The 25,921-nt window shown below is 39.8% G+C and overlaps 1 protein-coding gene across 2 annotated transcripts in view; it reads left to right on the top strand.

Annotated features, from left to right (window-relative positions):
- Positions 1 to 25,921, top strand: part of ARHGAP10 (Rho GTPase activating protein 10) — a 340,748-nt gene that overhangs the window by 156,980 nt on the left and 157,847 nt on the right. For both annotated transcript variants that reach the window (XM_028125305.2, XM_028125304.2), the window contains exons 11-13: positions 1,443 to 1,524; positions 3,558 to 3,603; positions 5,688 to 5,753. In XM_028125305.2, the coding sequence (XP_027981106.2) occupies positions 1,443 to 1,524; positions 3,558 to 3,603; positions 5,688 to 5,753 (194 nt within the window). The remainder of the gene's footprint in view (positions 1 to 1,442; positions 1,525 to 3,557; positions 3,604 to 5,687; positions 5,754 to 25,921) is intronic.

Genomic DNA, 25,921 nt, shown 5'->3' with positions numbered 1-25,921 from the left:
GAGGCAAAATTATTTCTCCCTATTCACACAATACTTCTTCTGTACTCTAAATATGTGGGTTTTTCGATACCCAACAAGTCTCCAGTTCTCTGCAGAGACCGAGTATCCTACAGTTTAACCGAATTTTGGCACTACCTCAAGTTAGTGAAGATGTTTCAGATTAAGGGCTCACTCCCACAAGACTGCACCCACTGCCTCAGATGCCAATCACAAGTCCAGGTTGTCAGCTGTGCTTTTGGCTATAAATTTGGGGTTTGATATCTTGGGTTTGATAATTTTCTAGAACAGCTTGTAGAACTCAGGGAGACTGTTTACTTCTGCCAATTTATGACAAAAGATATTTTAATGGAAATAAATGAAAAGCCAGATGAAGAGATATATAGGGCAAGGCATAGGGGAAGGGGCTTGGAGCTTCCATGTCCTTTCTGCACATGCTACCCTCCTAGTGCCTCCATGTGTTCTCCAACCTGGAAGCTCTCTGATACTTAGGGTATTTTTTAGATCTTCATTGTATAAGAATGATTGACTGACTCATTGGCCATTGGTGATTGAACTCAATCTCCAGCCCCTTCCTCCTCCTGGAAGGGGCATGGGGGGGGAGGTGGGGCTGAAAGTTCCAATCTCCTAGTCACACATTTCCCCTGGCAACCAGCCCCCATCCTGAGGCTGTCCTGGAGCTCCCAGCCTTGTTATCTCATTAGTATATCAAATGACATTTATTTTGGCTATTCCAAGGGTATTAGGAGCTTTGTGCCAGGAAATGGGTCAGAAACCAAATGCATTATTTCTTGTCATGTCACACCTAGTAATTCCACTTCTGGCTATATCTCTAAAAGAATTGAAAGCCGGGTCTTGAGATATTTGTACACCTATGTTAATAATAGCATTGTCTAGAATAGCCAAAACGTAGAAGCAACCGAGGTGTCCATGGACAAACGAGTGGATAAGCAAAATGCAGTGCATGCACACAGTGGAGTATTACTCAGCCTTTAAAAGGAAGGAAGTTCTGAAACATGGTACAACATGGACGAAAATGGAGGATATTATAAGTGAAACAAGCAAGTTACAAAAAGAAAAAATACCGTATGATTCCACTTACAAGAGTTACCTAGGAGTAATCCAATTCACAGAGACAGAAGGTAGAAGGGGAGCACGTCAGGGGCTGGGCAGGAAGTAAATGGGGCATGGTTTCATGGGTACAGCATTTTCGTTTTACAAGAGGAGGAGTTCTGGGGATTGGTTGCCCGATAACGTGAACATATTCAACACAGCCGCCCTGTACAGCTAAAAATGGTTAAGGTGCTACATTGTATGTTATGCGTCTTTTGTCGCAGTTAAAAACTCACCCCCTCTTCCTCCCCACAATAAAACATTCGAAGGTGGAAAAGCAGGGTTGTTTTCCCAGCCCCGGGCTCACCGGCCACATCCCTGGTGTCTTTCAGGCCTGGCGCTGCTCTGACCATGCAGGCGTTCTCTGAGGATGAGCGGAAGCAGTGGTTGGAAGCCCTGGGCGGAAAAGAAGCTGTAAGAATCCTCACCGGTCGAGTCGTATTCACATCCTTCAGCGTTGACTTGTATTTCTCTTTATGGGAGTTTTGCTTTATGGTATTCGGCAGGGGAAAAAAAGGTTTGCTGCCGACGCTGGTGTTTTGAATCCTCTGGGAAGTGTCCCGCATTCCAGTAATTTGGCGGGAGCTAGCAGCTGCACACAGAAGACCCGTGTGTCCTTAGTTTTGATTTTTGATTTTTCTTGACTTTGCCAGTCAGGTTTGCTGTGCTTGAGGAAGTCATCGAAACGCTCAGTTTTGTTTTTGTTTTTTTTTCTTTCCTACCTGACAGTTCTTTGGGTGATGAACACGATAAATGCTTGCAGTTCATTTTGATCTCAGTGGAGATGGAACAGTAAATACGAGGCCATGCAAGCAGTATTATAAGTGACTGCTTATATTATATATTATAAATATTAGATATTTTGCTTGATTTAGCAATTTATGGGTCAGGCTAATGGTTTATGGTATGCAATATCAGGTAGCCCTAGTCAATGGGCCTCTGTATGATGGGTATGAGGAATAAACTAAAGGGAGCAGTAGAGATCCAGAGGCACACCAACTCAGTCTGCTTGCGACTTGATTCAAGCACTGCTTTCATTTTAGTGGGCTGGTGGCCTTTGGGGGGAATTGAGAATTTGGTAGATCGCATATCGAATTGGGGACTTAGGATAATTATAGAAAACACCATAGAACCAATTTAAATAAACTCTGCTGAAAGTATTATGACTCTAATAAACTGCCAGTACAGGTACCAGGTAGGCTTAACTGGAAAGCATTTGCCATCTTAGTAGGGTTTAAAAAAAGGGAAAGAGAGTGGCTTGCAACGTGAAAGGGAGGTCATATATAGTAGAAGGAGAGGTGTCCGAATAGAGTTGTGAAACCGGGAAAGATGATGTTATCTGATGGTCACAGAGAGCACGTTGGTGGAAGTATAGAGTATGGGGGCCGGGGAGATGGGCCATGGTGTATGTGGCAGTCCTGGTTCAGTATTTGAAAAACGAAAACCCCAAGAACACATGTTAAAAATAGATGCTGTAGAGGAGAATATATCATGTTTGGGAAAACAAAAAAGTAGTAACCAAATTTGTCTGTTATTTTGTTGTATTTGACCGACATTTAGCCTTCATAGTTTTATTTCTGTCTATTCTTAAATTGTCCTTGAAATTTTTAGCTGGGAATCAAGAGTATTTAGAGCATTTATGGTTACTGAGATCCAAAACACATTATACTAATCCTCTCTAGTAAAAGCAATGCAGTGACTAGGACTTCTCTCCCCAGAGATTCAATAAGTGCTTTGGAAAGTGAGTTTGCGTAGCAAAAAGATCACATGACTAAGTCTTTGAGAAATAAATCTGTTGTCAGAGGCAGTGTAACCTTGAAGACATATATAACCTCTCCTTTAGAACAAGGAACCAAGTAATTAATTTGAGATAGACAGACAAAGGCAAATCTGCAGAAAGAAAATATTTAGATATGTATTTATGTGAGGACACTTAAGGTTGCATATTTTTTTTTTTCAGGTGCTATATATGCCTTGCAAATAATGGGTCAGTGCTGAAGTTCTTAGAAGCAGCCTGGAATTATCACCTAGCTATTTCAGATGTAGTTATTTAAATTATGAGCAGGAGTTATCTTTTTCTTAAGAAAATACCAGATTTTAGAAATAGTGGTAAAAAAAATGAGCTTCATCTTATTGCTTAGAATGCAGCAATTTCTTTGTCATTCGATACCTATAAGGCTGAGCATTTCAAATTTATATAAACTTTCAATGAGTTCCTAAGGAATCATAGCTCCCTCATCTTATTTTTACTACTGTGGCATACGTCTCTGTAAGAGACAGAGTAGACTCAGAGATGCCCCTTATTGTTCCTTATCTTAGTATTTGAGCACATTAGTATATAATTAACCAATATCAATGTATTCTTTTGCATAGTCCTAGGCATGCCTACTTGAATCCTTTATATTGATGTGTTAAAAATACTGTTTTCTCTTTTTCTCTTTTACTAGCTGTTACATAGTTTTAATAGAGCCATCGTCCCAAGACCAGAAGGAAGTAAGTGTTAATTCGTAAAAAGGACTGTTTGTTCCCCTTTTTCATGAGTTAGTTTTCATTACTGATGTCCAAGTGTTGCTGAGTGCTCTGTACCCTCTCTAAGCTAGTCCTCCAAATAATATATGTATTCTCTTTTACTTACTGGGGACCAACCCAGATTTTCCTGGACTACTGTAATCCTCATTGATCTTTTCCATCTCTGGGCTTTTTTTTGGGGGGGGGTCTTTCTCTATAATTACTTTCTCCAAAATGCTTCCTCCACAGTTTACTTTGATATTTATTTTCATAGCCATAAATAAAGATGTAAGAGTTTCAGGGATGCATCTTTCAGCTTCCTAAATTGTAAGCTCATGTGGGAGCTCTTTACTAGGTTCCCTGTTTGCAACCCCCTCACCCTGACCCTTGATATTTTTTATCCTTAAAGTCAGAGTATGGACTATATGAGTAGTAAATCACTGCACATTAGAAAATAACAATCCAACTTATTCAGATATTCTAGGACATCGATCTTCACGTGCATTGTATGCACTTGAGGAACATAAAGCGTAGCCCTCTAATCTTGATTTTTTACTGAGATAAAACAAAAATGTGATCGGAGTTGTTGGATTCTTTGTAAGTTTACTTTTGATATCTTCGGAGAAATTAAGGCTGCGTTTATCAAATGTGTACAGTTTGGAAACTTTATATTCTCTAACACACAATTTCAAAATTATCATGCTACGTGTTTCATTTGAGTCAGTGCTTGAGTAAAAGACATGTCTAGCCTGCCATCGAGAACGGCCGGTTGTAAACCCACGTGAAGCGCCTTCTTACCCCCTTCCCGTCCTCCCTCCTCTTCCTCCCTCCTCCTCCTCCTCCCTCCCTCCCTGTCTTTCTCCTCTTCTTTCCTCCTCCCACTCCTTTTCTCCTTCTCCCCTTCCAAAGGCTCTTAGTTTTTATAGAGAAATAAAAACATGCTACTTTTTTTTGAAAAATAGTTTTGCTAAACATTTTATAAAATGTTGTGAATAGTGGATCCTTAAACAGTAAACCACTGCCTTATTTTCCTCCTTAACGTTCTCTTTAAGCTTAGCATTAAACCTGCAGTTTATATTCATGGATGGTTCATGCTGTCTGCTCTGAGAGACAAGTGTTAATATTAGTGTTCCCTCGTTCTAAATACAGACTCAAGTATTCACTTCCCCTGATTTCATGTTTGAAACAAGAATCGTCTTTTATTAGGACACTCAAATGTGTCAGCCTAATCACAGGCAAGCATCTATATTAGAAAAAAAAAAGGAAATTTTTGAAATAATCTTTTCTGCTACATGAATCATTTGTTTTAAATTCATTATGAAAATAATAGCATATTAAACACTTAGAGCATGGTATGAAATGTGAGATTATTTTTCAAACTCATGGCCCAAATAATACTTTTTTTCCCCCAAATAATACTTTTAGAAGTGTTTAAAAAATTTTTTTAAAGATTTTATTTATTCGAGGGAGAGAGAGCATGACCCTGAGGTGGGGAGGGGCAGAGGGAGAAGCAGGTTCCCTTGTAGGGCTCCACCCCAGGACCCTGAGATCTTGACCTGAGCCAAAGGTAGCCACTTCACCAACTGAGCTACCCAGGTCTCCCTAAAATTTTTTTTCTTTAGGTTAAAAAAAAAAAGTTTGTGTTATTTCTCTGTCAAGTAATTTACTTCACTCATATATAACTAAAAAAAAAAAAAAAAATCCTGAGGTGGTGGTCAAATTTTGGCAAAATGTATCTTAACCATCTTTAGATAGATTCCCCCTAAAGATTTGTATCGTGTTCTTTTCCACTGTTTAAAATAAGTTACATTTATTAATATAAAAATTACTTTATATTATAAATTTATAAATTATTGGTAACAGATGTCCTAATATTCCGGTAAGTGCTTCTCTAAATATATGAAATTCTCATTTACATTATTTAAACAGGGAACACATGGCCTTTAGCTTTCTTTTAATAGCGAAATGAAAATTAAATTGGATTTAAATAATTTTTTCTATTTTTGTAAAGAAGAGAAATGTAAATAATTCATTGTGCCCTTAATATTTTATAACTGTATTTCTTTTAGGTGCACAGTTGGATAAGATGGGATTCACAATTCTCAGAAAGTGTATCAGTGCAGTTGAAACACGAGGTAACATGATTGAATCATTTTATTCCTGAAAGGCTATAGGTATGTAAAATCTAAGAGTCATTTAAAATGCCTGTTGCATGGGTAAGTGTTGTAGAATGGAATACTTCAATGCAAAATGTACATTCTGGGTGTCAGAGATTGAGTTGCTCATTTACCACGACAGGGTGGGATTTTCCTTTCTGTTTACATTAATATTTCTACCTCCCCCCGGTCTCCCATTGAGATTGAAGTCAGAGCTGAAATGAGAAGCATTCGAAGAATCAGCAGTGTCGGACAGCCAATCTGAATCATGTTTTGTTCACTATTAAGATATTCTCACCTTCCATTGTCTTGTTGGCCTCCCTTTAAAAAGTCCATTTCATCGAGGTGTCATTTACATAAAAAGAATTCACTGTCTTTGTAGAAATTGGTGAGTTTTGACAAATGTACTGTCGTGTAACTGCCATAACATAGAAGTAACAATCATAGAAGATTTCTAGCTTTCCTCCCCCCATTCCTTTGTGCCCCTTTGCAGTCAGTCCCCACTCCCTCCTTGGCCCTTGGCAACCACTGAGGTGCTTTCTATCACTTTAGTTCTTTCTTTTTTAAAAAGTATTTCATATAAATGGAATCATGAAGTGTAGTCTTTTGAGTCTGGCTTCTTTATGTAGCATAATGCTTTTGAGATTCGTCTCATTGGGTGTATCCCTAGCTCCTTTCTTTTTATTGCTAGGCATGATTTCATTACATGGATGTTTATTCATTTACCTATTGATAAATATTTGGATTGTTTCCATTTTAAATTTAAGGAAAGCTAATCCCTCCCCTGACCGAAAGCTTTCTCTTTATAGTCCCTAGAAAAACAGGGCCCTTCCACTTTGCAGCCATGGCAGCAGACTTTGGAGAAACGAAATATTGAACATTACAAAACGGGCTCCTTCTGGAGGTCGAGTTTCTCTTTGTTTAGAGACCTAGTGAAATATGGATAAATGGATATTTAATTCACTCTCATGTATTGCATACCCTGGTTCCGCTTTGGATGACTCTGTGGATGAAGCATTGCGTTCATACTTTCTGTCAAAACAAGGTCTTTGTTGTGGAGCCAGGTGCCTGCCATGTCTGAAATGAGAGTGTCGGATGACAGAAGAACGGCCGTTTTATGACTTGGGGATTTGCCCATTGATAGTAAAAATGCAAGCCACAGAAAGCCTTTTCTCCTGCACTCTCTTCCCCTGGCAATTTGGGCTGGAACAGATTTTTCTTCCATCTTAGCCTGCCCTCAAGTTGAGCTGACAAGTTCCTTCATTTTCCTAGAGCTTCACACATTTTCAAAATTTAGAAAAAATACTGTGATTTTCATATCTCTCACTTCATCATTCATGGTTCTGTTTCTCCTAAGCTTCTGAAGTGAAGTGCCTTAATTGTATCACTTGTGTGCTTATTATTTTGATAAATTATGTTCTTTCCCCAAAGGATATGATTTATACATACTTGCTTCTGACTGAACAGATTAAAATCTATCTAGAATGCTTTCTGATTGGTAGGTGTAGCTTTACAGAGTGTTCTTTGCCTTGAATGGAATATATATACTAGAAACTGCATGTATTGAATGTGTTTTTATTATAAATATATAATTTTTGGATGTTTTTAACAGAATGAATCTACACAATTTTTTTTTTAAGATTTTATTTATTTGAAAGAGAGAGAGAGAGTGCACAATTGGGGGGGCAGAGGGACAAACAGACTCCCCGCTGAGCAGGGAGCCCCATGTGGGACTCGATCCCAGGACCCTGAGATCATGACCTGAGCCGAAGGCAGACGCTTAGCCAACTGAGCCATCCAGGCACTCCGAGTCTACACAATTTAAGTTAGATTTTCTCATTTAAAGATAACAAAAAGCATAGTTTTTCTTTTTCAAATCTTTTGTTCTTAATGGTCGTCCATTACTGAATGAAGCTTTTTGCTTTTAATGGAATACTAGAGTAAAAACAGTGTTAAAAGCATCAGTGGTCAGATTATATTATTAAAAATGATGAGAAACATTGTAGAATCTCTGAGGCTTTTATCCTAAATTTGTAAGTTCCTCCGAGTAATATTGTTCTTAATGATTTCCTCCAAATCAGCTATCATGGCTGTTGATTTTTTTTATGCTAAAGGTATGGTTGCCTTACTTCTTTTTTTTTCATCAGGATAAAGCAGCTATCTCTGTCCTGTAACAAGAAACACACAAGTCCCTGTGGCTTAAAACAACAGGACTTATTTCTCACTCAAGCATTGGTATGAGGGCTTTGCTCATCACCAATACCTTGGCTTACAGGTTCCTGGTTGCCTTTGCAAACCAACCAAATTAAAGGTTCCTGGTTGCTGTGCCAGAGGGCAACAGTTCTGGAGGGCTTTGGACCAGCAAGTAGAATGATCTGGCCTTGAAGCGAGTTACATTCACTTACAACTAATTGGTCAATAGAAACCTCATGGCCCCACTCGACCCCAAAGAGTTTAGGTTGAACAACCCTACCAGGAGACTGGAAAACACACAGAGAGCTGGAAATATTTGGTGAATAGCATTAGTGACAACTGTGTATTTTGTGGATCTACATGCCTAAAGACCAGGGGCATTTAATGAAATTTCACTGAAAAATTATTTCTAATCACTGCTTTTAGTGTTTTAAATGTGACTATCATTGTCTGAAAACTACCATTTCATGTGTTTGGATTAAAACTATTAGTGTACCTTTTCCCTAATATGTTCTTCTAAAAATGACTTTTGGCATTTTTATTACTATCCACCTTAATTGTGACATCACTGAAATATTTGGAAAGCATCAGACAGATGTCAAGAACTTACTGTGGTCCTCAGTATCCTAAGAAGAGGTAACATTTTTAGTGTACTAACATATCTTTGACAACATATATAATATATATTACACTAAGATAATATATATGACACAAATATATATGTGACACTAATATATGATATCAATATAAATATATAATCTGTGTTAACATGTACAATGTATGTTGACATATACAGATGCTAACATCTTGACCCGAGTGGGACTATTTAGCAGTTAACTCTGCTTTTGAGATAAGAAAGAACCCGTTTCACTACAATATCAGCATCAGTTAAATCATACTCATCATTTCCATAGAGTTGTTTGCTCATGAGGTTAGGGGGTATGTGGGAGTCAGATTAACTGATCTACCAGCCATTTACCAAATGTTTGTAAATGCTGTGTACCAGCTCTTAATGGATTCAGGCGAACTGACTATCGCTAGGAAATTATTGCTTAAGTATGCCAAGCTGAAGGCCTTTCTAAAGCCAAGATTCCAAAATATTGCTGCACATTGGGATCATCTGGGATCCTCAAAAAATATGACCTGACTTCCCCTCTGCCTTACCTGACTTCATTGCTATCTGGTATGAGCTGGGAAGTGGGATTTTTTTTAAAAAAAAATGTTCTCCAGGTGATTCTGCTATGTAGCAAAGTTTGGGAACCACTGTCCTTAATGGAAGGGTTGCTTGTATGTTGGAGAAATAGGTGCACAATTATTATCTTTATGGTTATAGTATCCTGCCATGTGGGGAGCTTTTCTTTTAACTTCTTAAAAATAACCCAACCTAACCCCAAACAAACAAAACAGAGAAGTTCTGAAAAAATAGCGCAGTGTTCTTTTCCTTCCCTCAGTAACAGGTGACCTATCACAATTAAATCCTAGTTCTAACGTGAAGCCAGTCAGCTAACCAGTATTTATTTATTGAGCAGTCATAGTGTGTACATAGCTTTGTTCTAGTCCTTTGGAACACATATTAAAGGTTAGTTATATATAATGCTGGATACATGAATAGTAAACATAGAGATTTGTAATGTAAATATACCATGCGATAAAATAAAAGTGTTATACGTTTGCAAGAATTAAGAGAATTTGAATGCATGTTGATAGATTGCAGTGTACTTGATGTTGAGGACTGTGTTTAGGAATAGGCTCCCTTAGATTTAAGGGATAGGAAGGTATGTTTTGGCATTTAGAGACACCTCTGCAAAGATGTAGAGACAGAGTGTGACAGCAACAAGGCAAATTTGACTGGAAAGGAAGCATGAAGAAACACTATAAAAGCAGATACTCAAGCATTTGCATTTAATTGTGAAGGAGCTTGGTAAGTCCTAGAGGATGGTGGATAGAATAGGAGGCTTAGAGAGATAAATATGAAAATTAGTATAGGTAGCCATTTGTGGGATGACTGGGCGCAAAGGAGCCCGAGTTCTGCCTATGTTGGAGGATCTGGCAGGGCAGGTAGCAGCTGATTCAGGATGGGAGATTTGGCAGTGAGGTCAGATAACATGGATGCACCCCAGTGATTTAGCAGATGCAGTAGTAGTCACAGTTAGCAGTTGGTTGTATGTAGAGGATCAGAGTTCTGCAAGGAATTTCACCTTCAGATTTTAGTTTGGAAAACAAAGGATATCAAGGAAATTTCAGGGGCCATGGCAGACTTGTTGCAGATTCCTGGGCTCAGTCAGCTCTGTTGAATCCGTAATCAGTGGTAGCTGGACCTCTGCTGTAGACAATGTGAGTTCCAATAAGAATAGTCAAGGGGAGACAGGGATTTCTCATCTTCTGCTTTTAGGAGGTAGAAGAAGCCATGATGGTTTCCCGAGAGAGTAGAGTTTCTGAGGGCCCTGGGTCATGGCTCCATGTAGCTTTGGGGATTATGAGTGTGAATCTAGCAGATGTAGGGTAGAACCTCCATCCTAAAAAATGCACTTGAGAGAAGAAATAAGAAAATGGCTCCAAGTGGCCAAGTTTCAGTCAGAAGCCAAGGGCATTTCAGATTTCCAGCACACTGTAGGTGGATCCAAGGCAAATTCTGAAGTGCTCATGGTGTCTGTTGTTCACTGATACTGTGCTTCACCTCCAGCCCCTTTACCTGCTATTCCATGTGATGCCTAGTTTCTGGTGCCCTGTAGTAGTTTGTTCCTTTATGGGAAAACACCTGGTTATTCTCAAGCAGTTTTATACAGCCTTTCGTCCATTGTGTCTAGGCTAAAAACCATGCAGCCACCAGGTCTCTGGCTATCTGATGATGGAGCATCCCCTGTCTGATGATGGAGAATATGATGGGCTTATTTGCCCTGCCCCTGCCCACCCCCCCACCCCTAGCCTCTGAATCACCACTGACTCAGGGCTTCCCTGGGGACTCAGCACATAAGCTGCATTCTAAAGGATGAGGAATTGGCCAGGTGTACAACTCCGGGGTGTCAGGAAGGATTTTGGCAGAGGGATAGGGTGGGGTCGAAGTGTAGATGTTTGACAGAGCATGATGCATCTGGGACCTGGGGGCCATTGGCCAGACTGGAGGAAGAGACGTATTTAGATTACTCTGGAGAAGGTGCACCTCTTTGTTGGCTGATAGGAGTGGTCAGGTTTACACTCCAAAATGATGCAATAAGGTAGGCATTTTGGAAAGATTTTTAACCCTTCAGACCCTTAGTCTCTAAAAGAATGTGGCTAGGAAGTTCATACACACTGTCTACCTGCACCCACGTTTGTGAGGATGAGAGCTAATTTTAGTACATAGTAGATATTCATTAAATGTGTTTTTAAACTTTCTCTTTCCATCCTCCCTTGAAGAGCTTTCCTCATGAAAAGGAAGTTCCTCATTTGGCAGTTATATTGGCTGACATTGTTAATTATATTGTTCTATTTATTTTGTTTCTGGAACTTTATGGTTTCCTTGGAGTGGAAAAAAATGTTTTATTTATCCTTTGCTTGCCTCTTCTCATCTCTATATATATTCTGTGTCTTACATACATAGAACTCAGTAAGCAATTGTGTTTTGCTTGAGTATTCAAAGATTTGACTAATGCCATGTCAGAAAATCATGTGTTCCAGCAATTTGTAAAATTATTGGAAGGACTTTTTCTTCTATATGTGGTTGGAATTAGTACTTTTGAGTAATGTATGTAGGATTGGTTTTCATTCCTTTATGAATTTATGTCAGCATCTTTGGGAATTAAGGGTAAGAGTTTAGACATAGAAAGATACATCATGTTACATGTTGAAGCATTTTATGGTTTCAGAGCTTGGAGAGTAATTACACGACTTCCTTAAGTAAATTACTCCCGTTCCTATAAAGGGACCAACTCCCATGACCAGTATGTTGACTTTCTCTGGAACTGCATGCCATCTAGTTTTCAGGTGCATGCATTCATTGTAAAATACACAAAAACAAAGTTAAGACTCTTGCTCAAAAACTTCCTCTAGTTGCTATTTTTTAAATAGTCATCATGATTTAAAACTAAATTTGTATGCCACTTTTGTTTATGAAGTTTCTCTTAAAAAATCTTCCATATGTGAATAATTTGAATATTCACTTTAATTTCTAAAGTATGGCATTAAAATGTTGGTCTAGGCAAGCTGTCAGTTATCCAGTTCAGCACTGTAACAAGCTGTGAATTCAATGGGATAGAAGGAGGAAGTCACATCTAAGATGTGTCAGTCTTTGATTTGTCGTATGTAAAAGTGAATTTCTCTTTCCTTGAAAAGCAGAGTTTTAGGTTTTTGGAAAATCTTTTTGAAGTTGACTTGAGGATTTTTCCACTTCTGGAGCACCTCTGGAATTGTCCTGGGTTTCGAGAAGGGGCCTGGTAGAAGATGATGCTGTACAGCTTCAGTGTTAGTCTTTGTGGGAGGGAAGATGCCCAGAGTGAACTTGCAACATATTTAACCATGATTGCACATTAATCTTAAATTGCCAAGGGCAAATTATATGCAAAATGAAGAAAATAAAGAACAGCTGTCCCCAGAAAATTTACAGCAAGTAAACTTGAGTTTCTCGCGCACTGTCTCTTTTTTAATCATAATGGGTGTGAGATGGGAGTGGGTGGGTAACAGAGGACAGTCTTCTGTGGGAGGGAACCAGAGAGACTTGTGGTGTCTGCAGAAATGCAAATGCAAAACTGAAATACTAAATCCAGGCGAGTCAGGATTATTCATTTTCTTAATTAGTAATCTTATTTGTTTTAAGAACAAATAAGCTTCCAGAGCTATTAGTTTCTAAATGAGTGGTTGCTGTGTAAAGTTAATAGGGAAAAATGGTTAAACTATCTTGCTACAGAGTAGGCGTGCTAGATTCTCTGTGTTTGGTTCAGATTCTGAGGAGGTTCATGGTGTTTTATTGCAAGGGAGTGGCGAGAAGGGCATGAGCTCAAAGGTCAGTCTGGATTCAAATCTCTTTCAGCACGTATTAGCTCTGCAACCACCACCAGGTTAGTTACTTGACTCCCTGTGACCTGGTTTTATCATGTGTCGCCTGGGATAACGGTGGCATCCCCTTTGCGGGCAGGTTGTGAGAATGAAAAAGGAGTGCTTGGGACGTTGGCTCACATGGAGTGCCCAGTGAGTGTGAGTCACTTAATTAGAGATCCATCAGCGAATCGAGGCCAATCACAATTAAGTAGTTCTGTTATTGATTCAAGGCTCTGGGAGCATGGAGAAATTTAGTTTGGTTTAATTTTTTTTTTAATAGTAATTTACATAGGGAAATAAATCACTTGAGTTCACTTTAGTAATTTTATGTGACGCTTGTAACAAGCAGTAATAGTAACCGCTTTGGCTTTCAATCTTCTGTTCCTCAGTGTCTTGTGGACGCTTGAGTAAAAAAGTGGCTGGGAGGCAGTGAAGAAAAGGAAAGAGCCTCAGGAAGGAGACCATTTAGATTACCTCAGCCTCCCCCCACGCCCAAAAAAAAAAGAAATTGCCCAGAGTTGCCCAAAACTGGCTTGGTCCCTGATGGCGCAGCTACTCTGAGGTGGAGAGACAGACGGCAGCAGCGAGACACCTTTAGGCCTTTCCTGATGTTCTGCTCTCTGTAGAGAAGGGAGGAAAAGGAGCCTTGAAAAAACAACAGCCAACTTCTGCCTTGAGTCTGTGTTTTTTTTCTGATTTACGTAAGTAAAATTTTGTGACTGCTGAAGCTTAAGCTGCATGAGCGAGTTTGGAAATAAAATGTACTTTTATTTAGCTGTCCCATCCATTCCAGCTTATTTAATACTAACATATTCCTGGGCATGCATGTGTTAGATGGGCTTTAGTCCTTTCTTTTTGGGTGTTTCCTACAGGAAAGATATTGGAGGAAAAAATGGTGCAGATATGGTTCCTTTTCTTAAAGATTAGCTTCGATCTAGTTTCAAGGCAGTGAAGGCCCTGATTTTATGCTTTCATGTGAACAAGTTATTTTGCGGTTTCATGGATGCTAGTAGAAGACTTAAGACTCCTAGATCAGAGATGAAGGATAGTTTATTACTCTCAGTAGCCAGAGTATTAAATTTTGTATTGGTGCCTGATTCCCAAGGGCACTGCAGAGAGGGTCAGATGAGATCTGCACACATAGTGGGTCATATTATAAGAAGAAAAAAAACCTCTGAACTTAGGAAACTTGAGTCTATTATGGCCAACAAGCATGCCTGCCCATTGTTCTAGATGGAGACACTATCTCTCTTTTCCAAGGCTGATTCAAACCTGTTCTTTGCTCCAGAGGGAGCTAGTGGAACAGATGGTGTTCATCCGCCCTAGGGTGTTGCCAGCACAGGGGTGGATGGGTATGATGCGACAAGATGCTCCATTGAGGCCAGAGTGTGGCGGATCCCAGGCGCTGTGCTGCACGTTTGCCTCAGTTCTATAGGCAGTGATGAGATGTTGACAGATTTGAGCAGGAATGTGTTCACATCTTTTAATGGGAGGAAGTAGATTTAATGGGAGCCAGGTGGGATGGAGGGGATGGCAGGCAGGATGGCTGGTTGGATTTTAGAAATAATCCATACAGGAGTTGATGGAACTTTAAACTAGGGTGTCGGCAATGGAAAGAAGGGATGGATAGGATGAGAGACTAGGGAGAAGAACAGAATCTGAAGACGAGTTGGCTGTAGAAGGTAGGGAAAAGGGAAGGTAAACTGTAAGCCTTCCAGCCAAGGTAGATGAAGACATCCTTAGCCAAGACAGAGAATGCAGGAGGAGCAGTAGGGTTGGGAGGAACATAGGGATTGGCATTGGTTTCTTTCTTGATTTCTTTTTTTTTTTTTTAAAGATTTTATTTATTCATTCGAGACACAGATAGAGAGAGAGAGAGCATGAGCAGGGGGAGAGGCAGAAGGAGAGGGAGAAGCAGGCTCCCCACCGAGCCAGGAGCCGGATGTGGGGCTTTGATCCCAGGTCTCTGGGATCATGACCTGAGCCGAAGGCAGACGCCCAACCATCTGAGCCACCCAGGCACCCCTGGCATTGGTTTCTGATAGGAATTCAAGGTGCCTGTGACATTTCTGTCAGAAATAAAATGAAGGTAACAGAAGAGCTGGTGGGCATGATTTTTGGAGACGTGAAGTTTCGAGTGTCAGAAAGTCATGCCATGTGGACGGTTAGGGAAGAAGATAATGGGGCAAAGGGCAGAATCTTTGGGGATCTTTGAGCTTAGAGAATATGAGGAGAAAGAATAATTAAGGAGACACAGCACAGTCATGGGTCAGAGAAGAACCCAAGGCAGTGTGTGTAAAGGAATCCAGAAGAGGGGCGATTCCAAAGAAGAGAAAGTCATACCTATGTCAGCTGCTCTAGCAAGTTCAGACAGGAGGAAGACCAAGGAAAAAACCACTAGGTTAAGAGCTGGGAAGCAAGAAGCTAGAGAACAGCCAGGTTGGACAGGTTGTACTTCCTACAAGAACCCTATGAGACAATATTTCTCCATTTTACATGAGCATCTGAAGCCAGGAGACGTGATTTGACTTGTATAAGTCTCAGCTAGAAAGCATTAGACTACCACTCAAATCCAAGGCTGAGTTTTTAATGCTGGTGCTATCAACATCCATGAACATGAGGAGATGGAGACTCTGTAGGCTGATTTCCTAAGGATGCTGGAGATAAACGAAATAATACAAATTCTTATTATTTATTTTTTGAAGATTTTACTTATTTAACAGAGAGAGAGTGAGAGAGCACAAGCAGGGGGAGGGGGGAGAGGCAGAGGGAGAAGCAGGCTCCCCACTGCAGAAGAACAGAATATGAAGACGGGTTGGCTGTAGAAGGTAGGGAAAAGGGAAGGTAAACTGTAAGCTTTCCAGCCAAGGTAGATGAAGACATTTTTAGCCAAGACAGAGAATGCAGGAGGAGCAGTAGGGTTGGGAGGAACATAGGGATTGGCATTGGTTTCTTTTCTTTTTTTTTTTTTTTAAAGATTTTATGTATTCATTTGAGACAGAGAGCATGAGCAGGGGGAGAGGCAGAGGGAGAGGGAGAAGCAGGCTCTGTGCCGAGCCAGGAGCCAGGAGCCAGGAGCCAGATGCGGGGCTTGATCCCAGGACCCTGGGATCATGACCTGAGTGGAAGGCAGATGCTTAACTAATTGGGCCACCCAGGCACCCCTAGACAAATTTTTAAAGAAGAGAGGAAGTTTGAAACTGTGGACAGTAGAAATGGGAAGCAGGGAGGGCAGATTTAAGTGTCCGTCTCTGAAGTGCTTATCCAGATTTGAGATGAAGTCATTCTAAAGTCATGCCTTCTTCTTTCCATTCGAGCCCCATTCTGAAGGGGCACCATCAGCCCAAGAAAGATTTATCCTTTGCTAAGAATCTCTGCAGCACCTTGGAAAGTCTTAGTGGAAGACATAATATCAGTGTGGATTCTGCATCTGACAATATTTAAAACTTTAATAATAAATGGCATTTTATGTTTTCCAAGTATTTCATGTACTCTAGCTCACCTGATCCCTATAAAACTCAGGAGGTGGTTGAGGCTCAGGTGCACATGAGGGATCTGAGGATTGGAACAAGTTAAGGGTAAACCTGCCACAGTTCACACAACTAGAAAGTGGCAGAGCTGGGATTTGGATCCTCATCTCCTGACTCGAAGTCAGAATTAATCTTGTGGCAGTGGCATAAGGTGAGAGGAAGAGTTGGTTGACAACTCAGCTTAGTGGTAGTAGGGGAGCTGAATTCTGGGAGGCCCAGGGACTGTGAGGTACTCCTTTTCGCAGGGTTTCCACTGTGAGGGAAGATGGAAGGGCACATTGGATGAGTCATAGCTAGATCTGTCAGATCTGGGACAGTAAGACATCAGACCTCTGGAGAGAGTTTGGGACCCCAAGTATTACTAATGAAAGAGGAAACTTCCTGTTAGTGTGTAGTTTCTCACCAGCCCTGCTGGAGGCGCCCTGCCCACTTGTTTGGGTGTTTGTGCAAGGAATAGCAGCAAGTCTAGTGGTTGTCCAAAGCAAAAATGCTTTTTCTCATGTGGGCTAGAAACTGGAAATGAGGCTGGCCACATGGAGTGCTAGGAATATATATTCTGTTCTGACTGTAATACCAAGGTAGCAGCTAATAAACCAAATACCCTTTGTATTTGAGACTTGGCTTTGAAAGGATGAGTCTTAGAGTCAAGACTAGATGACGTGTCTGAAGAGTCCTGAAGTGATCGGTGCTTCCAAAAATATTGGCTTAGACCTGGAATTGGATATTTGCCTTGTACTTTGTCCATACTCATCCCTTCCGCTGGGATGGGATACAGTAATATAAGTGGATCTCACAGCCAGACTCAGTGGACACAGCCGCCCTCATGTGCTGAGCTGTTGGGTTTCTGAGCTAAGTCCCCGGTTGATCTGGGCGTGGGAAGGCCATGTGGATGAAATCACGAGACCTTTCCTCAAAGTCCCTGCTGGTGGGGACGCTATTATCATAGTGCAGAAGTGGATTGATCTGAAAAGATAAATCGTGGAGGCCAACTGAAAGTGAAACCAAGACTTCATAGGAAGGAAAAGTGCCCAGTGGTTCCCGGCAGATAGTAGCTGTCTGTCATGTTTTCCTGTCTGCAGCCCACATCATTATCATCTCAGGGAGAAATTCCAAATGTGATCAGTGAACAGGAATTTCATATTTTCCATGAGCCATTCATATTGAATAAACTTTGACTCTCTTCTCAACATGTGCTTTATTGTGTAAAAGTAGGCTATGGACTATGCGCCTCAGGTAGGGCAACGTGTGTTTGTATTGTGTCTTGTACCGAGCTTTTTTGATACTGATTTTGATACTGATTTTGAATTTTATGCTCAACTAAAGCTTGTAATGGGTGCTTGGTATGTGAGGCTCATGCACATGCTTTACACATGTTGTCTCCTTTAATTTTCATGACAACCCCATGCCACCATTAACCTCGTTTTTCAGGTACAGAAGCTGAGACACAGAGAGATTGAGCAACTTGCCAGGTTGTACAACGGGGTAGTGTTAGAGCTGGAAGTTTCCAAGATATCAGTAACCTTAACTCCTAATAATTTTCGTCTTACAAACTTAAACTCAACAAACTTGTGTTTCCTGATTATGCTTTTTTTTTTTTTTTTTTTTTAAAGTGAGGGGACCGAGATCCGGAAAGGTTAAAATGTTACTATCAACTGTAGTTAATCTTTTCTTTCAGGGCTTAAAATTTGTTTCTTACCCTTTTTGCAGTATTTAATTCATTGGAAGTGTTAAAAACAATGCATTCTTCTTCCAAAGTTTTAGAATTCTAGAATTCTATAAATCTAGTCTCTTAAATTTTATGATGTTGAATGTTATGTCCCTTTGATGGACTAGAGGAAATGATTCTTGGTTCTTCCTGCTTATACTTAAAAATAATTTAATGTGAATGTGCGTTTTTTACAGAACCTTAAATTATTATGAATTGTCCGGTATCTTGGAAGAGCATCTTTGTGTATGAAGCTGTTTATTTTTATGTAACCCAGTTCAGTGGATAGCCTGGAAAGTGCTTATTGCATTTGCACAGACATGTAAATAGAGTGTTTATTGGAGATTAGTTATAAATAGATGTAAGGGACACATTATCAAATTTGTGTAATTCACTGATGACCTGAAGCAATAGTCATGGTCCTCATCATTGCTGTTTTTGGAGTCACCTTTATAGCATATCATTCTTAGCCTTGTTGCTGGGTCATTTCCTCACAATTTTTCCTAATCATTTTACCAATAGTGCTTTTTTCCTTTTATTTTCAAGAGTCTTTCAAGGTTAGTTAATATTTATAATATATAATTATATAACATATTTACAACTATGATTAATATTTACATATGCATAAAATTTTATGTTTGTTCATTACATAGCCCAAAGGGGAATCGTCTTTGCAGCGCTGGGGGACATGTAGACCTACATTTGTATTTACGCTTGCGTGCGTCCGTGTGTGTGGATGCCTTATTAATGATGACATGTGGCAGACTTTTGATGTAAATTCTGTGAATGTGAACCTGAATATTAATGACCTTTCACCCCGTTGTCAACTTGCGCACATGCAAATAAATGATTCAGTCCTTCCACAAATATCAAGCACTCTGCTGGTTACTTGATGAGACCTGAATGAATGTTAGTTGATAGACCCATAACATATGGTCATTTATTTCTGTAGAATCATACACCTGGAAAATTCTTTTTAGTGATTTTGTGCCTGTTACCATCAAAAATATTTAAGTTCCACTTTGAGTCTTATTCTTTTATACTGTTATATCTGTCTTTTCTACTAACAACCTTTTCTGTCCCTTTTTATTTTCTGTTCTTATCACTTTACAGATCAATCAACTTATTAATCATTTATTCAGTTTATCCATTAATTTATCCAATTTGTTAAATGTATACCATGTGCTGAGGATCATGCAAGTTATTAAGAATCCTGAGTTATCAGGTATGGAATCTGCTCCTGAAGCCAGAAAGGAAAGGAAAGACTTTATGGCTGGGTTGGGCCCAAGTTGCTCTCTCTTTTAATTTTAATTCTCTTTCAAATTTTACCCTGTCTTCACTTTATTCTACCTTAGTGCTTAAAATATAGTAAGTACACATTATTTTATGAAATTAATAAGAATTTAAATGTTACATAATTTCCAGTCTGTTATCTTCTCATTGATTTCCAATTTCTCCTTCCTTTCATTCTCTTCTTTGTTGACCTTTCCTCTGTGTGTGCTTCTCTCTTCTGCTTCCTTTACTCTAAATGCCGCTTCCTGTGTTCTTCTTACTCAATACGTTTGTCAGTTGCAGCCACTCCAGCCTTTGCACCCACCTCTGTTGTTTAACTGAACTTATCCACCCTCTTTGGCTTTCTTTTCCTTTTGCATCTAATTCTTTTGTTGTCCCGGAGCGTCTTATTTTTTTGCTTCTCCAGCTCACCTGCCAGGGCCTGAGTGCCCACTGGTGTTGGGCAGTTCTCTGCAGATGTTTTATGGAGTAGAATAGACTCTGGTTCTGGCAGCATCTTCTGGGTTCTGAGAGGAAAGCTGTTGGGCAGAGATGATGATGAAACCTGACTCATTTCCACTTTTTGACTTTCTCCTCAAGAAAGATGTGGCTAGTGCTCAGTGACAGGACTGTGTGAGATTGGAGGAGACAGGTGGTGGGAAGGAGGACACATCTGATTTCACCTTGTCCACTTTGCCCGAGGACAGCTGTGAGCAGCTGCTTATCATGGTGACGGAGAGCGCTTACCCTTTCTTTACTACTGATCAGAAACGATCTTATTTATTAAAAGAGAAAAAAATCCTTGGGTCTATAACACTTTGATCAGATGACGAATTTTTGTTAAAAGTTAGAAAGTCTTGTAATGACATCAGGGAATGTTGATATCCTGAAAAAGTTGTAATAACTTGGATATTTTAAGTTTTTAGTTCCTAATTGTAATGTCTGCTTTGGTCCAAGTCCAATCTATATCTGTAGTTCCAAGTTAATTTTGAGTCAGATCACCCTGGCCATGCCTCTTCAACTATTCTATACAAGGCACCATGAAAGCTATTAAAAACAAAAACCAAGATTGACCTAGGATCTTTCCATGTCTCTGTGTATTTGGGAAGAGAAGGTAGAACACAGGGCTGAAAATCATGAGGTTGGATGTGTTTTTAGAAAGGTCATGTAGACAGTATGTAACATCTCCAGCTAGGTTGTGTGTGGAAATTGCCTTTAACATGGTTTTAATTAGGAATATTCACACTGAGTGGGGGAAAAATACATAACTAATCTGATGTCAGGTCAAGCATTCAGATTTTGATTTTGGGAATTGCAAATAAGAGATTGTGGGCTTGTTTTATTTTTTTGGTTTTTAAGAGGAATTAATTATGAGTCACATTCAGAGAAAGGAAATATCACTGTGGGCTGGTGGTAGAAAAGGTGGGATTTTTATCTGGTTTTGAAGGTCCGGATGGGACTTCATTTTGCGAACCGTTGAATCTCAGGCAGCTAAAACAGTACCTGGCACATATTTGATGAATAAATACTTGACAGTGGAGTAATTTGTGAAGAGAGTGTGTTCATAGATATAAAGTATGTTCCAATTTTCTTAATTTTAAGGACATTGTAATAAGAAAATCCTACATGATGTGTGTGTGTGTGTGTTTTACGGGCTGTTTCCAAGCTGTTTTAATAAGAGGTTTATTTAAATTCCATCTTAAAAAAGTGGAAACTGCATTGAATAGCATCAGTTCTCCCTTGCACCTTTCATTATGCATTAGCAATTAACTCAGCTTCTCTCAGGTTGATGAATTTGAACTTGATCAATTATCTGATAGTAATTACCAGCACAGAGTGATGATTATTGCTGAGGTAGCATTCTTACTTCATTTCTTTATGTATTTTAGGCCCTTCTCAAAGATGCACGTTTGTTTGACTGCAGAATATGACTTGCTCTTTTGGCTTCTGGCACTGAGGTCAAACTATTTTAGGTTTCTTATATAGAGGAGTACTGAGAAAAAAATCCTCTGGTATTTTAAACTCTTGGGACATGGCCTTGTGGCCTCTAGGGGAAGGAAGGAATGAAGCCCAGTCTTTTCTCTTGTAGCAGGCTCAAACTCTGATTTTTGTGTTTCTTGACAATTTCCTTTCCTTTTTATCAACTCCTGGCAGGGCTGACCTGAATTTTTCTCTCTCTCTTGGAGTCCGTGAGCTTCCCCATCAGGAGGATGCCTCTCTGCTATTTTGGGGATTCTTTAGCATTCAAAGCATCTTTAGAACAGACATGTGTAGACTGAAAGGCTAGTCTTTGCTCTTCTGGTTCTTTGAGCTCTTTGGAGATAATTGAGAGAGAAGGTGTATGTGTTTGCTTGGACTACCATAGTGAAGTACCACAGACTGGGTGGCTTAAACAATAGAAATTTATTTTCTCAGAATTCTTGGGGCCAGAAACCTGAGGTCCATGTGTCAGCAGGGCTGGTTTCTTCTGAGGGCCCCTGTCCTTGGTTTGTAGTTGACTGTCTTCTCCCTGTGTCTTCACATCATCTTCTCTGTGTGTGTGTTTCCCAACTTCTTTTTTTTTTAAATTTTTTATTGTTATGTTAATCACCATATATTACATCATTAGTTTTTGATGTAGTGTTCCATGATTCATTGTTTGTTCATAACACCCAGTGCTCCATGCAGAATGTGCCCTCTTTAATACCCATCACCAGGCTAACCCATCCCCCTACCCCCCTCCCCTCTAGAACCCTCAGTTTGTTTTTCAGAGTCCATCATCTCTCATGTTTCGTCTCCCCCTCTGACTTACTCCCCTTCATTCTTCCTCTCCTGTTATCTTCTTCTTTTTCTTTTTTCTTAAAATATGTTGCATTATTTGTTTCAGAAGTACAGATCTGTGATTCAACAGTCTTGCACAATTCACAGAGCTCACCGTAGCACATACCCTCCCCAATGTCTGTCACCCAGCCACCCCATCCCTCCCACCCCCAACCACTCCAGTAACACTCAGTTTGTTTCCTGAGATTAAGAATTCCTCATATCATTGAGGTCATATGATACATGTCTTTCTCTGATTGACTTATTTCACTAAGCATAAGACCCTCCAGTTCCATCCACGTCGTTGCAAATGGCAAGCTGTCATTCCTTTTGATGGCTGCATATTATTCCATTGTGTATATATACCACATCTTCTTTATCCATTCATCTGTCGATGGACATCTTGGCTCTTTCCACAGTTTGGCTATTGTGGACATTGCTGCTATAAACATTGGGGTGCACGTACCCCTTCGGGTCCCTACATTTGTATCTTTGGGGTAAATACCCAGTAGTGCAATTGCTGGATCGAATGGTAGCTCTAATTTCAACTGTTTGAGGACCCTCCATACTGTTTTCCAGAGTGGTTGCACGAGCTTGCATTCCCACCAACAGTGTAGGAGGGTTCCCCTTTCTCCACAACCCCGCCAACATCTGTTGTTCCCTGACTTGTTAATTTTAGCCATTCTGATGGGTGTGAGGTGGTATCTCATTGAGGTTTTGATTTGGATTTCCCTGATGCCGAGCGATGTGGAGCACTTTTTCATGTGCCTGTTGGCCATTTGGATGTCTTCTTTGGAAAAATGTCTGTTCATGTCTTCTGCCCATTTCTTGATTGGATTATTTGTTCTTTGGGTGTTGAGTTTGATAAGTTCTTTATAGATTTTGGATACTAGCCCTTTATCTGATATGTCATTTGCAAATATTTTCTCCCATTCTGTCGGTTGTCTTTTGGTTTTGTGGACTGTTTCTTTTGCTGTGCAAAAGCTTTTTATCTTGATGAAATCCCAATAGTTCATTTTTGTCCTGGCTTCCCGTGCCTTTGGCGGTGTTTCTAGGAAGAAGTTGCTGCGGCTGAGGTCGAAGAGGTTGCTACGTGTGTTCTCCTTTAGGATTTGGATGGACTCCTGTCTCACGTTTAGGTCTTTCAACGATTTGGAGTCTATTTTGGTGTGTGGTGTAAGGAAATGGTCCAGTTTCATTCTTCTGCATGTGGCTGTCCAATTTTCCCAACACCATTTGTTGAAGAGACTGTCTTTTTTCCATTGGATATTCTTTCCTGCTTTGTCAAAGATAAGTTGACCATAGAGTTGAGGGTCCATTTCTGGGCTCTCGATTCTGTTCCATTGATCTATGTGTCTGTTTTTGTGCCAGTACCATACTGTGTTGATGATGACAGCTTTGTAATAGAGCTGGAAGTCCGGAATTGTGATGCCGCCAGCTTTGCTTTTCTTTTTCAAGATTCCTCTGGCTATTCGGGGTCTCTTCTGGTTCCATACAAATTTTAGGATTATTTGTTCCATTTCTTTGAAAAAAGTGGATGGTATTTTGATGGGGATTGCATTGAATGAGTAGATTGCTCTAGGTAGCATTGACATCTTCACAATGTTGGTTCTCCCAATCCATGAGCATGGAACGTTTTTCCATTTCTTTGTGTCTTCTTCAATTTCTTTCATGAGTATTTTATAGTTTTCTGAGTACAGACCCTTTGCCTCTTTGGTTAAATTTATTCCTAGGTATCTTATGGTTTTGGGTGCAATTGTAAATGGGATCGACTCCTTGATTTGTCTCTCCTCTGTCTTGTTGTTGGTGTATAGGAATGCCACTGATTTCTGTGCGTTGATTTTATAGCCTGCTACTTGACTGAATTCCTGTATGAGTTCTAGCAGTTTTGGGGTGGAGTCTTTTGGGTTTTCCACATACATTATCATATCATCTGCAAAGAGTGAGAGTTTGACTTCCTCTTTGCCGATTTGGATGCCTTTGATTTCTTTTTGTTGTCTGATTGCTGTGGCTAGGACTTCTAATACTATGTTGAATAGCAGTGGTGAGAGTGGACATCCCTGCCGCGTTCCTGACCTTAGGGGAAAAGCTCTCAGCCTTTCCCCATTGTGAATGATATTCGCTGTAGGTTTTTCACAGATGGCTTTTATGATATTGAGGTATGTACCCTCTAACCCTATACTCTGAAGAGTTTTGATCAAGAAAGGATGCTGCACTTTGTCAAATGCTTTTTCTGCATCTATTGAGAGGATCCTATGATTCTTGTTCTTTCTTTTGTTAATGTATTGTATCACGTTGATTGATTTGCAGATGTTGAACCAGCCTTGCAGCCCAGGGATAAATCCCACTTGGTCGTGGTGAATAATCCTTTTAATGTACTGTTGGATCCTATTGGCTAGTATTTTGGTGAGAATTTTTGCATCCATGTTCATCAAGGATATTGGTCTGTAATTCTCCTTTTTGATGGGGTCCTTGTCTGGTTTTGGGAGAGTTCAGAAGTTTTCCTTCCATTTCTATTTTTTGGAACAGTTTCAGGAGAATAGGTATTAATTCTTCTTTAAATGTCTGATAGAATTCCCCTGGGAAGCCGTCTGGCCCTGGGCTTTTGTTTCTTGGGAGATTTTTGATGACTGCTTCAATTTCCTTAGTGGTTATAGGTCTGTTCAGGTTTTCTATGTCTTCCTGGTTCAATTTTGGTAGTTGATACATCTCTAGGAATTGCACCCATTTCTTCCAGGTTATCTAATTTGCTGGCATAGAGTTGCTCGTAATATGTTCTTATAATTGTTTGTATTTCTTTGGTGTTGGTTGTGATCTCTTCTCTTTCATTCATGATTTTGTTGATTTGGGTCATTTCTCTTTTCTTTTTGATCAGTCTGGCCAGGGGTTTATCAATCTTGTTAATTCTTTCAAAGAACCGTCTCCTAGTTTCGTTGATCTGTTCTACTGTTCTTTTGGTTTCTAGTTCATTGATTTCTGCTCTGATCTTTATTATTTCTCTTCTCCTGCTGGGTTTAGGCTTTATTTGCTGTTCTTTCTCCAGCGCCTTTAGGTGTAGGGTTAGGTTGTGTATTTGAGACCTTTCTTGTTTCTTGAGAAAGGCTTGTATTGCTCTATACTTTCCTCTCAGGACTGCCTTTGCTGTATCCCAAATATTTTGAACAGTTGTGTTTTCATTTTCATTGGTTTCCATGAATTTTTTTAATTCTTCTTTAATTTCCTGGTTGACCCATTCATTCTTTAGTAGGATGCTCTTTAGCCTCCATGTATTTGAGTTCTTTCCGACTTTCCTCTTGTGATTGAGTTCTAGTTTCAAAGCATTGTGGTCTGAAAATATGCAGGCAATAATCCCAATCTTTTGGTACTGGTTGAGACCTGATTTGTGACCTAGGATGTGATCAATTCTGGAGAATGTTCCATGGGCACTAGAGAAGAATGTGTATTCCTTTGCTTTGGGATGGAATGTTCTGAATATGTCTGTGAAGTCCATTTGGTTCTGTGTGTCATTTAAAGTCTTTATTTCCTTGTTGATCTTTTGCTTAGATTATCTGTGCATTTCAGTCAGGGGGGTGTTAAAGTCTCCCACTACTATTGTATTGTTGTCAATGTGTTTTTTTGCTTTTGTTATTAATTGC

The sequence above is a fragment of the Eumetopias jubatus genome, unplaced genomic scaffold, assembly GCF_037043125.1.
Source record: "Eumetopias jubatus isolate StellerSeaLion01/CBP00866 unplaced genomic scaffold, mEumJub1_p1.0 scaffold_2, whole genome shotgun sequence".
In the NCBI taxonomy this organism is placed as follows: domain Eukaryota; kingdom Metazoa; phylum Chordata; class Mammalia; order Carnivora; family Otariidae; genus Eumetopias; species Eumetopias jubatus.
Note: the sequence above shows the minus strand (reverse complement) of the source record. Positions and strands in the feature narration are given on the sequence as shown.